At 47.9% G+C, this 15,753-nt stretch overlaps 1 protein-coding gene across 4 annotated transcripts in view; it reads right to left on the bottom strand.

The window, feature by feature from the left end:
• Nucleotides 1–15,753, bottom strand: part of CFLAR (CASP8 and FADD like apoptosis regulator) — a 50,141-nt gene that overhangs the window by 31,321 nt on the left and 3,067 nt on the right. For 2 of the 4 annotated variants that reach the window (XM_079980197.1, XM_079980200.1), the window contains exons 2-3: nt 11,059–11,507; nt 7,667–7,772 (exon numbers count right to left, since the gene is read on the bottom strand). In XM_079980197.1, coding sequence (XP_079836323.1) covers nt 7,667–7,772; nt 11,059–11,414 — 462 coding nt within the window. In that variant the 5' untranslated portion in view covers nt 11,415–11,507. Of the gene's footprint in view, nt 1–7,666; nt 7,773–11,058; nt 11,508–13,868; nt 14,006–15,753 lie in introns of all 4 variants that reach the window. The other 2 variants (XM_079980199.1, XM_079980198.1) reach the window with 2 other exon arrangements.

Genomic DNA, 15,753 nt, shown 5'->3' with positions numbered 1-15,753 from the left:
ACTGATGACAGTGCCAAGGGCCAGGGAGAGGCCTGGAGGGCCACACTGAGCTATCCTCGTACCTACGGGACCGCCTCTCCTGGTATGTCCCACAGAGGAACTTACGGTCTTCAAACAAAAACATCTTGAAGGTCCCAGGCCACAGAGAGGTTAGACTGGCCTCAGCCAGAGCCAGGGCTTTTTTGGCTGTGGCTCCGATCTGGTGGAACGCTCTGCCACAAGAGACTAGGGCCCTACGGGATTTGACATCTTTCCGCAGGGCCTGCAAGATGTTAAGTTGTGGGTTGACATAGCAGACGACACAGCGATCTCTCCAAAGCAGCTCTTTATTTTGTAAGCTGGAATAGAACTGACTAGCAAACAGCTCAGCCGGCCTGCTTTTATAGGCAGCCGGCTGTCAACATTGTAGCAACAACAACCCAGAGTTTCCCGCCTAAAATAACTGACGTGGACCTGAGTGAAAACTATATACAGACCTGAGTGAAAACTATCTACAGTATCCCCCTGCTGGCCCAGGGTGAAACTTCACTACATAACACCCCTCCCCACCGAGACAAGGCGTTAGTTACAATCGTAATGGTTTCCTTATATACAGCACTACGCGTAATGGTTCAATTAGGCACAAAAGCATATCGGTTGCATTTCCCATACTTAGACCAACAGTGATACATGTCCAACAACATAGTCCTTTAAATAAGTTGGGCGCTTGGAAACTCTGCCAGACCGCCGGGGACTGGTAGCCAAGTCCGGAGGGTCACACAGTTCTTGCTGAGGCTGTAGTGCGACCCTAGGTGGTGTTGAAACCAAATTCCCTGGATCCGCTGCTGTGGGTGGAGCCTCCGCAAGTGGAGTGGTCTGAGTCTGTGGTAAGTCTGGCAGACCCTCTGAAGTGGCTTGGTTCGGCTCCACGCTGGCAGTTTGCGAGGGAGGTGTAGGTGGAGCCTCGCCATCTGTAAGTGTCTCTTCTGGAGCCACAGGCGCAGTTGGGGGCACCACGGTAGTGTCCCAAGTCCCCAACCCTGCGCCTAAGCTGGTCTATGTGCCGGCGCCACAAGCGTCCGTCTTCGAGTGCCACCTGGTACGAGCGAGGTCCAGTGACTCCCACTACTGTGGCTGGCACCCAAGGAATGTCCCCCACATAGTTCCGGGCAAAGACCTGGTTTCCTGGGACAAATGACCGTGGCGCGTTGGCACAGCCTGGGGGTTCAGCCACAGCAAAGTCCGGGTGCAGCCGGTCGAGCGGTGACCTGAGGCGGCAGCCCATAAGCAGTTCAGCAGGACTCCGCCCTGAGGTTGCATGAGGGGTGATGTGTTGCACGAACAAGTATTCGGCGACCCGCTCGTGCCAGTCTTCCCGGTCCAGGCGCGCCAGTGCCTCTTTTGCCGAGCGCACCATTCTCTCCGCTTGTCCGTTGCTGGATGGATGAAAGGGTGCCGTTAGGGCATAGAATCATAGAATCATAGAGTTGGAAGAGACCACAAGGGCCATCGAGTCCAACCCCCTGCCAAGGAAACACCATCAGAGCACTCCTGACATATGGTTGTCAAGCCTCTGCTTAAAGACCTCTAAAGAAGGAGACTCCACCACACTCCTAGGCAGCAAATTCCACTGTCGAACAGCTCTTACTGTCAGGAAGTTCTTCCTAATGTTTAGGTGGAATCTTCTTTCTTGTAGTTTGGAGCCATTGCTCCATGTCCGCTTCTCTGGAGCAGCAGAAAACAGCCTTTCTCCCTCCTCTATGTGACATCCTTTTATATATTTGAACATGGCTATCATATCACCCCTTAACCTCCTCTTCTCCAGGCTAAACATGCCCAGCTCCCTTAGCCGTTCCTCATAAGGCATCGTTTCCAGGCCTTTGACCATTTTGGTTGCCCTCCTCTGGACACGTTCCAGTTTGTCAGTGTCCTTCTTGAACTGTGGTGCCCAGAACTGGACACAGTACTCCAGGTGAGATCTGACCAGAGCAGAATACAGTGGCACTATTACTTCCCTTGATCTAGATGCTATACTCCTATTGATGCAGCCCAGAATTGCATTGGCTTTTTTAGCTGCCGCGTCACACTGTTGGCTCATGTCAAGTTTGTGGTCAACCAAGACTCCTAGATCCTTTTCACATGTACTGCTCTCAAGCCAGGTGTTACCCATCTTGTATTTGTGCCTCTCATTTTTTTTGCCCAAGTGCAATACTTTACATTTCTCCCTGTTAAAATTCATCTTGTTTGTTTTGGCCCAGTTCTCTAATCTGTCAAGGTCGTTTTGAAGTGTGATCCTGTCCTCTGGGGTGTTAGCCACCCCTCCCAGTTTGGTGTCATCTGCAAATTTGATCAGGATGCCCTTGAGTCCATCATCCAAGTCGTTGATAAAGATGTTGAATAAGACCGGGCCCAAGACAGAACCCTGTGGCAACCCACTAGTCACTCTTCTCCAGGATGAAGAGGAACCATTGATGAGCACCCTTTGGGTTCGGTCAGTCAGCCAGTTACAAATCCACTGAGTGGTAGCATAGTCAAGTCCGCATTTTACCAGCTTCTTTACAAGAATATCATGGGGCACCTTGTCAAATGCCTTGCTGAAATCAAGGTAGGCTACATCCACTGCGTTCCCTTCATCTACCAGGCTTGTAATTCTGTAAAAAAACGAGATCAGGTTAGTCTGACATGACTTATTTTTCAGAAATCCATGCTGACTATTGGTGATCACAGTATTCCTTTCTAGGTGCTCACAGACTGTTTGCTTAATGATCTGCTCCAGAATCTTCCCTGGTATTGATGTCAGACTGACTGGGTGGTAATTATTTGGGTCCTCTCTTTTCCCCTTTTTGAAAATAGGGACAACATTTGCCCTCCTCCAGTCTGCCGGGACTTCGCCTGTTCTCCAGGAATTCTCAAAAATGACTGCCAGTGGTTCTGAGATCACATCTGCCAGTTCTTTTAATACTCTTGGATGCAGTTCATCTGGCCCTGGAGACTTGAATACATCTAAACTTGCCAAGTATTCTTGTACTATCTCCTTAGTTATTCTGGGCTGTGTTTCCACTGCTGAATCATTTGCTCCAAATTCTTCAGGTCGGGCATTGTTTTCTTTATCGGAGAAGACTGAGGCAAAGAAGGTACTGAGGAGTTCAGCCCTTTCTGTGTCCCCTGTTTGCATTTCACCATCTTCTCCTCTGAGTGACCCCATTGTTTCTTTGTTCTTCCTTTTGCTACGAACATACCCATAAAAGCCTTTTTTGTTGCTTTTAACCTCTCTAGCAAGCCTGAGTTCATTCTGTGCTTTAGCTTTTCTGACTTTGTGTCTACACGTGCTGGCTATTTGCATGGCGGATGCCCAGTCCCAAAAGATACCGCTCAAACGTGCCTGACGTGAACTGCGGTCCGTTGTCGGAGACAAGGACATCAGGACACCCATGCGTTGCAAACAGGCCTCGCAGCACCCGGATGACGGCCTCGGTAGTGGTGGAGGGCATCAGGGCCACCTCCAGCCATTTGGAATAGGCGTCCACCACTACCATAAAGGTCCGGCTGTGAAAGGGGCCAGCCAGATCGATGTGCACCCTCGACCAGGGTGTCTTTGGCGTCTCCCAGGTGTGTCCCTTAGCTGCCGGTGGTGCAGGCCTCGACTCTTGGCACGCTTGACAGGTGGACACCCAGGCAGTGATGGCATCGTCCATATTAGGCCACCAGACGTAACACCGAGCCAACGCCTTCATTTTGACGATTCCCCAGTGGCCAACGTGCAGAGCCTCCAGGACGCGCTGACGGAGTCCCTGGGGAATCACGACGCGGTCTCCCCACAGCAGACAGCCGCGATGAGCTGAGAGTTCATGTTGTCTGGTTGCGAAGGGCTGGAACTCCGATGCAAAAGGCCCTTGTGGCCACCCCCTCCACACCCAGTTGAGCACCCAGCTGATGGTGCGATCCTGGGCAGACGCGGAGGCCACAGTGGCAACCGATACAGGTGCTGCTGGAAGATCCTCAATCAGGAGGAGTGATGAAGCTGGAGCCAGGTCTTCCACAAATGCTGGAAGAGGGCAACGGCTGAGGGCGTCGGCATGGCCCATCGATTTCCCCAGGCGATGGACGAGCTGGTAGTGGTAGGCAGCCAGGAAAACAGTCCATCGCAGCATGCGTGGCGAGAGGACCGGTGGAGTTGGACGATCACCGGCGAGGAGGCCCAGAGTGGCTTGTGGTCAGTGATGAGGTCAAAAGTCCTGCCATAGAGGTATTCATGGAAGATAGTCAAAAGTCAAAAGTGATGAGGTCAAAAGTCCTGCCATAGAGGTATTCATGGAAGATAGTCAAAAGTCCTGCCATAGAGGTATTCGTTGGAGATAGCGTCCTGGAAAAGTAGGCGAGCGGTGCTTCTCTTCCATCTGGAAAACAGTGACTAAGGACAGCGCCGATGCCAAAAGGTGAGGCGTCGCAGGCAAGGACCAGCGGCCTGGATTCACTGTACTGTACCAGCACACGGTCCGATGAAAGGAGAGCCTTGACTGCGTTGAAGGCCACCGTCTCCCGATGACCCCAGGCCCAAGGCGTCTTTGTGCTAAGGAGTCGGTGAAGAGGCTCAGCCACTGTGGCTTTGTGGGGCAGGAACATGTTATAAAAGTTCAGCAGCCCCAGGAACGCCTGCAACTCCGTCTTGTTCTTTGGGATCGGGGCCTGCTGGATAGCGCGGATCTTGGATGTGGTCGGGTGGAGGCCGGAGGCGTCGATAAGATAGCCCAGGAACTCTATCTGTGGAACGGCGATCTGGCACTTCTCCCTCTTTACCTTGAGCCTGGCCTCTTGGAACCTGGTCAGCACGGCATGGAGGCGCTCGAACAGCTGCTGGTGTGAGTCTGCGGACACCAAGATGTCATCAAAATATGGTACCATGCCCGGAAGCCCTTGCAGGAGACGCTCCATAAGGCTTTGGAAGATGCCAGGAGCCACACTCACCCCGAACTGCAACCGGCGGCAACGGAATGCCCCCCGGTGGGTGACGATCGTCTGGGCTTCAGCAGTGGCATCATCGACGGGCAGTTGTTGATAGGCTTGGGCAAGGTCCAGCTTAGCGAAGACCTTACCCTCACCCAGGGAATGCAGCAGGTGTTGGACAACAGGAACCGGATAAGCGTGCTGCTGAAGTGCCTTGCTGATCGTGCACTTGTAGTCAGCGCAGATTCTCACCGACCCGTCTGGCTTGACAGGCATGACGATGGGGGTTTCCCACTTGGCGTGGTCAACCGGCTCCAAAACTCCTTGGGCGATCAGTTTGTCCAGTTGTTCGTCCACCTTAGCCTTGAGAGCAAAGGGAACCCGGTGTGGCTTTAGCTTGATGGGGGCGACTTGTGGATCAAGGCTAAAGGAGATGGGCGTACCTGTATATTGCCCCAAGGTGCCGTCGAAAACCTCGGCAAAGTCTTTGACCAGACCCTCAGTCTCTGCGTTAGAGATGCAGTTGATGCCGGTGACTTCCAGGCCGAGGGCATCAAACCAGTCTAGCCCTAGGAGGCTTGGCCGCTGACCTTCGACACCACCAACCAGAGCAGGCCCGAAAAATCCTTGAAGGCGATCCGGAACCGGCCAACGCCTACCACGGGAATGTCGTTTCCCTGGTAATCTCTCAGGTGTACGCGGTAAGAGTCGAGTTGCCTTTTGGACACTCTGGGTACCAGTCTTTTGATGGTGCTCCAAGACACGATGGACAGGGCAGACCCGGTGTCGATCTCCATGTCACATGGAGCTCCTTCAATGAGCACCGTGACGTTCAGCTTGCGTCGCGTAGGCGAGTCGGTTTGGCCAATCGTGGTTCCAGACGGGCAGCGGCAGTTGGTGAGAGCGAAACAACTTTCCTTGGCAGACTGGAGTGAAGACTTGGACTTGCGAGTCGATGAAGGGGGTGTGTCAGACGGAGCCGATCGGCAGACCTTAGCGATGTGGCCCCTTCTGGAACACTTCCTACAGATGGCGTCTCTGAATCGACACTTGGCACGGGAATGGTTGCCTCCGCAGCCGGCACATTCTGGTTGGCCCTTGGACTTCTGTTGGAACTTCCTGCGCTCCCGCTTTGTCTGGTGCACGTCATCGTCTTCACTGGAGGATGCCTCATCACTGCTGGCCTCTTCATGATGCACCGGAACTGGCTTCCTATCAAGACGCGGGCTGCTGGACTTGCGGATCTCCTGGGCGGAGCGTTCAGCAGCTTCTGAGGCCACAGCCTCCTCAATGGCTTTCTGTAGCGTGAGGTCTGGCTTGGCGAGGAGACGCCGTTGCAGATGGATGTCCCGGACCCCGCAGATGATTCGATCCATCAGGGCATCGTCTAAGTCTCGGAACTCGCAGTGCATTGCAGCCTGTCGCAGGGCGGTGGTGTAGTTGTTGATTGACTCCCCCTCTGCCTGGTTCCGGTGGTAGAACGCATGGCGGGCAGCAATCTTGGACGGCTTTGGTGCATAGTGGTTGCGGAGCTTCTCTTGGATCGTGTCCCACGGTGTTGCCTGGACTGCTTCAGGCGCAACCAATGCTCGGGCCGTCTCAAACACCTCAGGCCCACAGAGGCTGAGGAATAGGCCCCGCTTCCGCTCCTTTGATACTTCTGTCAGCTCGTTGGCTTGGAGGTAGCAGTTGAACCGAGCGAGGTAGGAGTCCCATGATTCAGAGGCTGGTGCAAACGGCGGTAGAGACACAAGTGAAGCCATGATTCCGATGCCGGAGTGAAGGGCGATGGATGGAAAACAGTGCTCTAGCCAGAACAGTCAGCTCTGAATTGGTTTTGTCCAGTGATTTCGCTCAGTGATTTCGCTCTGTGATTCAGCTCAGTGATTCAGCTCAGTTCAGAGGCTGGCCGCATCTGGCTGTGCTCTGATGTCCATCTATCCCATCCTCGTCGCCAGTGTTAAGTTGTGGGTTGACATAGCAGACGACACAGCAATCTCTCCAAAGCAGCTCTTTATTTTGTAAGCTGGAATAGAACTGACTAGCAAACAGCTCAGCCGGCCTGCTTTTATAGGCAGCCGGCTGTCAACATTGTAGCAACAACAACCCAGAGTTTCCCGCTTAAAATAACTGACGTGGACCTGAGTGAAAACTATCTACAGACCTGAGTGAAAACTATCTACAGTATCCCCCTGCTGGCCCAGGGTGAAACTTCACTACATAACACAAGACATTGCTGTTCCACCAGGCCTTTGGCCAGGGCACAGCCTGACTCCCTCCTTTGGCAATCCTCACAGAACTTCTAGCCCAATGGTTGCCATTAATTTGATTGGAATTAATTTTAAAATGAAATGATGTTTTATCGTTTTACTGTTGTTAGCCGCTCTGAGTCCGGCTTCGGCTGGGGAGGGTGGGATATAAATAAAATTTATTATTATCATTATTATTATTATTATTATTATTATTCGGGGTTTCCCAAACTTGGGTCTCCAGCTGTTTGTGGACTACAACTCCCATCATCCCTAGCTGGAAGTTGGTCAGGGGTGATGCTAACTGTAGTCCAAAAACAGATGGAGACTCAAGTTTGGGAAACACCGCTCAAGGTTTCCCCCCCTCAAACTTCCTTCCTTCCGAGTATCTGTTCTCTTTCCATTAAAAGGAAGCACGTGGCTTTTCACACAAAGGAGGCCTTTAAGCTTCACAGTTTTGTGAAGCTCCAGGATTTCAGAAAGAGGTAACAAACCTTCTCTTTTGCTGTCTTCCCATAGGATGTATCGTTCATCATGAGGAACATAAAGGAACGCAGATCTTCTTCATCCAGTTCCTTGCTGATTTCTGCCATTAGCACCCTGCGCACAAACACAGATAGTTGCCATTTGAAATTAATTCACAATCCCATTTCTCTTGATGACTGGGTCAGTCAGTATTTCCCATACCACACACAATTCCTTCCTGAACCAATTTTTTAAGCACACACAAAGACACCCTGCTTTTTTACACTACAGTGGTACCTCTGGTTAAGTACTTAATTCGTTCCGGAGGTCCGTTCTTAACCTGAAACTGTTCTTAACCTGAAGCACCACTTTAGCTAATGGGGCCTCCTGCTGCCGCCACACCACCAGAGCACTTTTTCTGTTCTCATCCTGAAGCAAAGCTCTTAACCTGAAGCACTATTTCTGGGTTAGCGGAGTCTGTAACCTGAAGCGTATGTAACCTGAGGTACCACTGTACAGTATTTATGCTCATGGACTGGAACAATCATTCCCCACCTGCTGTCCCAAAAACATTTAACTAGGGGAATTAAACACAATGGGTTATGATCCTTCACTCATGGAAGTCTCTTGGATGCAGTGAGTGGAATTGGAGGAGAGTGGTTTGGCTGGTTCCCTCTTCTCTCCTGAGCTACTCTTGATCCTTTGAAACAGAGTAGAAAGTTGCAGGAAAAAGGGGAAGTTTGCTAAAAAATCACCCGTCTTCCCCATTCTGTTCATGGAAAGCTCAGCTGGAGGAAACAACCTTCTGGGCGTAGAAGGACACAACTGGACTTATTTCCGAAGGAAGAAATGCAAAGGACTGCACTGTGAATTGCAAGGAATGAATGAATATAGGCTGTTGTCAGACCATGGTACCCATTCTGAGAGTGGATTTCTGCTGTATTTATGCACTGAATATAACAGGAGCGTTTCATCACTGCCAATGCAGACTTGTGGCAGAATTTCTCACCTCTGAAGGAAGTTGCCCTATCCTGTATCTGAATAAGAAGCTGCTTTGACATGAAACAGGAGGCACAGCAAAGTCCAGGTCAGTGATTCAGGCAGGTGAGCTCCTGAAAAACTGAGTCCTTCTTAGCCTTGCAGTTTAAAAAAAGAAAGAATGAAGGAGCACAATGTGCTGCTCATTTAATGCTGCGTGGGAGACACCGAGAAGCTGAAAAGTGGAACTGAGAAAGAAGTCATATACCTGCATGTACAAGTACAGTCCCTGACATCTCCAGCTAGAGTTGGAACAGGCTTCTATCTGAAAAGCCACTTCTGGACGGCTTGGACCAGCCTTCCCCAAGTTGGTTGTTTTAAAACTCCAAATCCCATCATCTCTAGTAGCCACGATGGCTGGGGCTGATGGAAGTCTGACAAAGGCTCGTGTACACAATACAGAGCCTACATTGGCTCCCAGTACGTTTCCGAGCACAATTCAAAGTGTTGGTGCTGACCTTTAAAGCCCTAAACGGCCTTGGTCCAGTATACCTGAGGGAGCGTCTCCACCCCTATTGTTCTGTCCGGACACTGAGGTCCAGCTCTGAGGGCCTTCTGGCGGTTCCCTCACTGCGAGAAGCCAAGTTACAGGGAACCAGGCAGAGGGTCTTCTCGGTAGTGGCGCCCGCCCTGTGGAACGCCCTCCCACCAGATGTCAAAGAGAAAAACAACTACCAGACTTTTAGAAGACATCTGAAGGCAGCCCTGTTTAGGGAAGTTTTTAATGTTTAACTGACTACAGTGGTACCTCAGGTTACAGACGCTTCAGGTTACAGACTCCGCTAACCCAAAAATAGTGCTTCAGGTTAAGAACTTTGCTTCAGGATGAGAACAGAAATCGTGCTCCGGCGGCGCGGTGGCAGCAGGAGGCCCCATTAGCTAAAGTGGTGCTTCAGGTTAAGAACATTTTCAGGTTAAGAACGGATCTCCGGAACGAATTAAGTACTTAACCCGAGGTACCACTGTATTGTATTTTAATATTTTGCTGGAAGCTGCCCAGAGTGGCTGGGGAAACCTAGCCAGATGAGCGGGGTATAAATAATAGCAACTACAACAACAACAAAAATAATAACAATAATAACAATAAATAAATAAATAAATAAATAAATAAATAAATAAATAATATTAACGCTCTTGACTCAGCAGAAGGCATTCTTTCCCCCTCACAGCGGTCTGGTTTACACAACACATTAAAACTATAGTTTGAAACAAACCAAAGGACATTGCTCAAAAGCTTCTGAATCGCTCCTGCTACAGCGCTGCTGACATAAGCCAGAGTCTGGCGAGCCAGGTTATCTAAATCCTGTTTTGTGGTTTGTTTCCTGGCATGCATTGGGCGGGGGTTGTGGTAGATGACACTGGACACAGGGACAGAACCCACTTGCCCCTTCTTCGCATTTCATGCCCACATGGGAGTTGGAAAGCATGGCGTTGATCTGATTTACTATCTTGATTTAATCTGGATGTTTTCCTCTGGAGAGAGAAGAGGAAAGAATACGGCACTGCAAAATATATGCTGAAGCCCTACCAAAATACTGCCATCTGATCTGTCTTGATGTTTAAATATGGAACAGCCAAAAAAAATGTGATGAAAATGATGTATAGATGGTATATTACACCTGTTAAATTAGCTAAAATATATAAAGTTAGCAACAAATGTTGGAAATGTAAAGAAAAAGAAGGAACATTTTATCACATGTGGTGGGAATGTAAAAAAGTGAAAAGCTTCTGGGAAATGATATATAATGAGATGAAAAAAATGCTGAAATATACATTCATAAAGAAACCAGAATCATTTTTACTGGGCATGGTAGGAAGTGATATAAATAGAAAAGAATGTAAGCTGTTTTTATATGCAACGACGGCAGCAAGAATATTATTAGCACAAAAATGGAAGCAAGAAGAATTACCGACGAAAGAAGAATGGAGGATGAAATTAATGGACTATGCAGAATTAGACAAACTAACAGGAAGGATTTGAAATCTGCGGGACCAGAAATTCACAGAAGACTGGTGTAAATTTACAGACTATTTGAAAAGTAATAGTGATGATCAAACTACGTTTGTAGGTTTGCAAGAAGTTTTGTGAGGTGAATTATTGAAACTACTGCAAAAATGGATAAATGGGAGGATGATTAGTGAAGATAATTAAAGGCAATATGAATTTAGGAAATGCATAAGAAGTGGTTAAAACAGGGGCTCATCAGAGGTGCTGATGGGAGTCCATAAAAAGATTGTATAAGTGGTGACGTTTTGTGGTATGTATCATAATTCATATGTTAAAATTAATAAAAATAATTATATTTTTAAAAAATGAAACAGCCAAGTGAATGTGGTTACCTTAAATCACTAGCCGCGGAGGAAACCGATGCACTGAACTCACCTGTACTTTGGTATCAACGGGGGAAACTGAGACAAATTGGCTTCCACAGCTGCTTTCCCAGTCCCCAGGACTTTCCTCAGCAAGTCAAATCTCTTCAGTCTGTACAGGAGTTCAGACAAAGTGCTGAGCGTCAGTATCTCCCTCTCGTTCAAAGCCACGAAGAGTTTCCGGGTCTCTGCCGCAGGTACGTCAGGAACAAGATCCCGGCACAAATACTGCATGGTTTCCCTTTCCTCCGCGTCCAGTTCCTGTTCAATTCGGTGAAGGAGGACAGCGGACACTTGGGGAACTGTCATCACAAGCCACTGTCCCTTTAAAAAGTCGTGCGTGTTTCCTAAACAGGAAAGCCAAGTCATGAGCCTTTTTCTTCTGAACACAATAGCCTCCTTCCCCCTTGGTATCCAGCCAGCCGGCCTTTGCTTTCAGGTCTTTAATGTGAAAAATAAAAGCTGTATGAAGAAGGAGAAGAGAGGAAAAAAAGACCAAGAGTTACACAATGTACAGAACTGTACCCAAGACACACTTAAGTTTGTTGTCTCATCCACTGCAATCCTTAGGTCAAGCTGGGCTCTTGAACTGCTGAAGTTCTGTAAAAACCTGCTTTTTTCTTGACTGCACAAGACTCAGACTGAATGTAAAAATGGAATGCCCAGTTCACACCAAAAATTTTATCAATCGCACGGGTTGGAATGCCCAAGAGGAAGCAAACTAGTCAAAAAATACACGCTGAAACAGAGAAGTCAAATTCCGATAAACTACTCCCACACAGTTGAAGTCTTTTTTTATTATTATTCTAAGGGGTGGGGAGGGCTAAGGATGAGAGAAAGTGAGTTCCTTAAGGCTGGTTAGTGAGGCGATGGCAGCTCAGTCTTTTACAGAGTAATGCTATACAGCAGTACCTCAGGTTAAGTACTTAATTCGTTCCGGAGGTCCGTTCTTAACCTGAAACTGTTCTTAACCTGAAGCACCACTTTAGCTTATGGGGCCTCCTGCTGCTGCCGCACCGCTGGAGCACGATTTCTGTTCTCATTCTGAAGAAAAAGTTCTTAACCCGAGGTAATATTTCTGGGTTAGCGGAGTCTGTAACCTGAGATTACAGGGAACCAGGCAGAGGGCTTTCTCGGTAATGGCACCTGCCCTGTGGAACGCCCTCCCAGCTGATGTCAAGGAAATAAACAACTATCTGACTTTTAGAAGACATCTGAAGGCAGCTCTGTTTAGGGAAGTTTTTAATGTTTGACGTATTAATCGTATTTTTATATTCTATTGGGAGTGGCCCAGTGTGGCTGGGGAAACCCAGCCAGATGGGTGGGGTAATAATAATAATAATAATAATAATAATAATAATAATAATTGCAGTGCCTTCCAACTGAAAACATATAAAAATTATGGAGGGGGGGAGGAAAATACAGTAGTACAATAGAACATGTTGAATTCAGTGGCAGCTACTATAGCTTAAACCAGGAATAGGTAAACTCCAGCCCTCCAGATGTTTTGGAACTACAATTCCCATCATCCCTAGCTAACAGGACGGGTGGTCAGGGGTGATGGGAACTGTAGTCTCAAAAACATCTGGACGGCCGGAGTTTGCCTAAGCCTGGCTTAAACCCATTCTCTGCCAATTTATCACAAAAGAAGGGAGGATTTTCCTGCTTGTGCACTTATGACATTTTCCTAGGTGCGATGCAGAAAGAATTCAAAGAGACAATAAAGAAGAATGCCAAGGATCAAAATACTTATACCTGGAATGACTGCCCGATACAAAAGAGAACTGATAGGAAGGGTTTGAGAGGGATATGATGGGAGTCTTAAAGGGACAGACTCTCTTTTCCCCAAATAATATCAACAAATAAGACTTTTGGACTGCACACGTCAGGTTCAAATCTGCATTCTTCACGAGGGGAAAAGGGGTGTGTGTGAGATACTCTGTCTTAAATTCCTTAAAGGAAGGGCAGGATCAAAATGAAATGAAATAAAAAGTATGCTCTTCCCACGCTGAAAAGGAGTACAGTGAAGACCTACTCTGAAAGAGAATTTCAGAAAATTTCAAATAAAGCAACCGTGAGCCTAAGGTTGCAATATTATGCATCTTTATGTGGGAGGAAGCCCCACTGAATACATTTCTGAATAAAGTACTGAATAGGATTTATGCAGGCTACAGAGGTTTTGATCAGAGAACCATTGGCTCTGACATTAAATATGCGCTCCCACTACCAGTAGACAGCATAAAATCTGCAGTCCATATCTATCTTGCCATTTATTACGAAATACGGCATTTCCCCCCAAACCAGCATTGATCCAAATTGAATCAAAGAAGGACCTAACTGCATTTTAAGAGACACCCAGCCTCTTTCCCAATAATGACCTATGAAGATCCAAAGACCAGGTTAAGCCCAATAAAGGTAAAAGTAAAGGGACCCTGACCATTAGGTCCAGTCGTGACCGACTCTGAGGTTGCGGCGCTCATCTCGCTTTATTGGCCGAGGGAGCCGGCGTACATGTGGCCAGCATGACTAAGCCGCTTCTGGTGAACCAGAGCAGCGCATGGAAACGCCGTTTACCTTCCCGCTGGAGCGGTACCTATTTATCTACTTGCACTTTGAGGTGCTTTTGAACTGCTAGGTGGGCAGGAGCAGGGACCAAGCAATGGGAGCTCACCCCGTCGCGGGGATTCGAACCGCCGACTTTCTGATCAGCAAGTCCTAGACTCTGTGGTTTAACCCACTGCGCCACCCGCGTCCCAGTTAAGCCCAATAATAGGATACAAATGACCAAAAGAATATTCTTCGAAATTTCAGCAAAGACATGACAAATCAAACCTACCTAGAAATTAAAACTGCCTGTTCATAAGCTGGCTGGATCCTTCTGCTCATGGGCAAAAGTCCTGAGAAATTAAAGCCTTCTGTATCGGCTGTCCAGATAATGTTTTCAGTCCTGAAATTAGCTCCTGGGGGACCAAGAATGACAGAGGATGTGGGCTCTCCATTATCTGATCAGAAACATTATTCCCACAGGAAATACCACTCTTTACACTCAGCGAAGAAGAAAGTCATGTCAACGACATTCCACACATCACATGCATACTTTTAAAAATCAGTCATCCCCCTTGATGTATTTTCTTGCAAAACAAATAAGGAAGCCAAGGGGCAGAGAACATATACATTTCTCCTTTTCTCACACAAACACACCCAGCATACCTGACCACCCCCACCATTCAGAAAAGCCCCTCTATCCGTGAAGGAAGTGCCTGCCATTAAAAAACAACAATGCTTAAATTTCTAAATCCCCCCTTTTAAAAAATGAAATAAAAAATGCATAGTGCCCACAGATGCCAAGTTGGGGAATTCCTGTCTTATTTGGTGACCATTATAGTATTCCTGCTGCGTGACAATTTGTTTTAAGACATCCATAACCAATTCTTCCACAGTTGTGTAGCTCCGGGTTCCTCGCTGAGTCTAGACTTCTAAAGATAAGAGGAAGTTTTAAACATTAAACAGTCGCGGGACTAGGTCACCTGACAGGATAAACCAATCTATGGCATGATGAGACTGCTGTGCTGCGTGGAGCTAACACAAAGTTTGGCTTAGTGTGTTGTGTGAAGTGGGATCGCCTCCCTCACTAGCTACGAAATTATCTCAGGGTGGCAGTAAAAAGGACTGCGAACTCTCTGGGAGCCTAAATGTTCATGCAGGCTTGGAAAACCATAGTTTGGCTTGCTGTGTAGCGCATAGGGGGTCACACTCTCACGGAATAAAAGCCTAAACAATTAACGAGTAATAATAATTCCAGATTAGTAGCCATTATGTCCTATTGAAACTTCCTGGTTTCTCTCTCCTCTACCCCCTCCTACTTTAATTTAAAGTAATATGATCCTGCTCACTGGAAGGACATATCGTGAAGCTGAGGCTCCAATACTTTGGCCACCTCATGAGAAGAGAAGACTCCCTGGAAAAGACCCTGATGTTGGGAAAGATGGAGGGCACAAGGAGAAGGGGAGGACAGAGGACGAGATGGTTGGATAGTGTTCGCAAAGCTACCAGCATGAGTTTGACCAAACTGAAGGAGGCAGTGGAAGACAGGAGTGCCTGGCGTGCTCTGGTCCATGGGGTCACGAAGAGTCGGACACGACTAAAAGACTAAACAACAACAACAATATGATCCTTGTCATGTTGTTCAGATGCCTGATTATCGTCTTCCAAAGCAACTACTCTATTCCGAACTTTAAAATGGAAAGCATAATGCTGGTGGTCAACAAAAGAGGTTTAAAGACTCTCTCAAGGCAAATCTTTTAAAATGCAGTATAAACACAGACAACTGGGAAACACTGGCCTGTGAGCGCTCCAATTGGATAACTTCCTTTACCAAAGGTGTCATGGGCTTTGAAGATGCTCAAACTCAGGACGAAAGGGAGAAACATGCTAAGAGGAAGGCACGCTTGGCAAACCCTCAACGTGATCAACTCCTGCCTGGAAACCTATGTCCCCACTGTGGAAGGACGTGTGGATCCAGAATTGGCCTCCACAGTCACTTATGGACTCACTGTTAAGACCGTATTTATGGAAGACAATCTTACTCGACTACGAGTGATTCCCAAAGAAGAAGAAGGACATGATCCTGGAAAAGGAACAGGTGTACTCTTCCATTTCCTGGATTTCGTATGGAAACAAATGGGTATGTAATTTCCACAGCTGCTCC

This window comes from Podarcis cretensis (genome assembly GCF_951804945.1).
Source record: "Podarcis cretensis genome assembly, chromosome: 1".
Lineage (NCBI taxonomy): Eukaryota > Metazoa > Chordata > Lepidosauria > Squamata > Lacertidae > Podarcis > Podarcis cretensis.
This window is presented reverse-complemented; position numbering and strand designations above follow the sequence as displayed.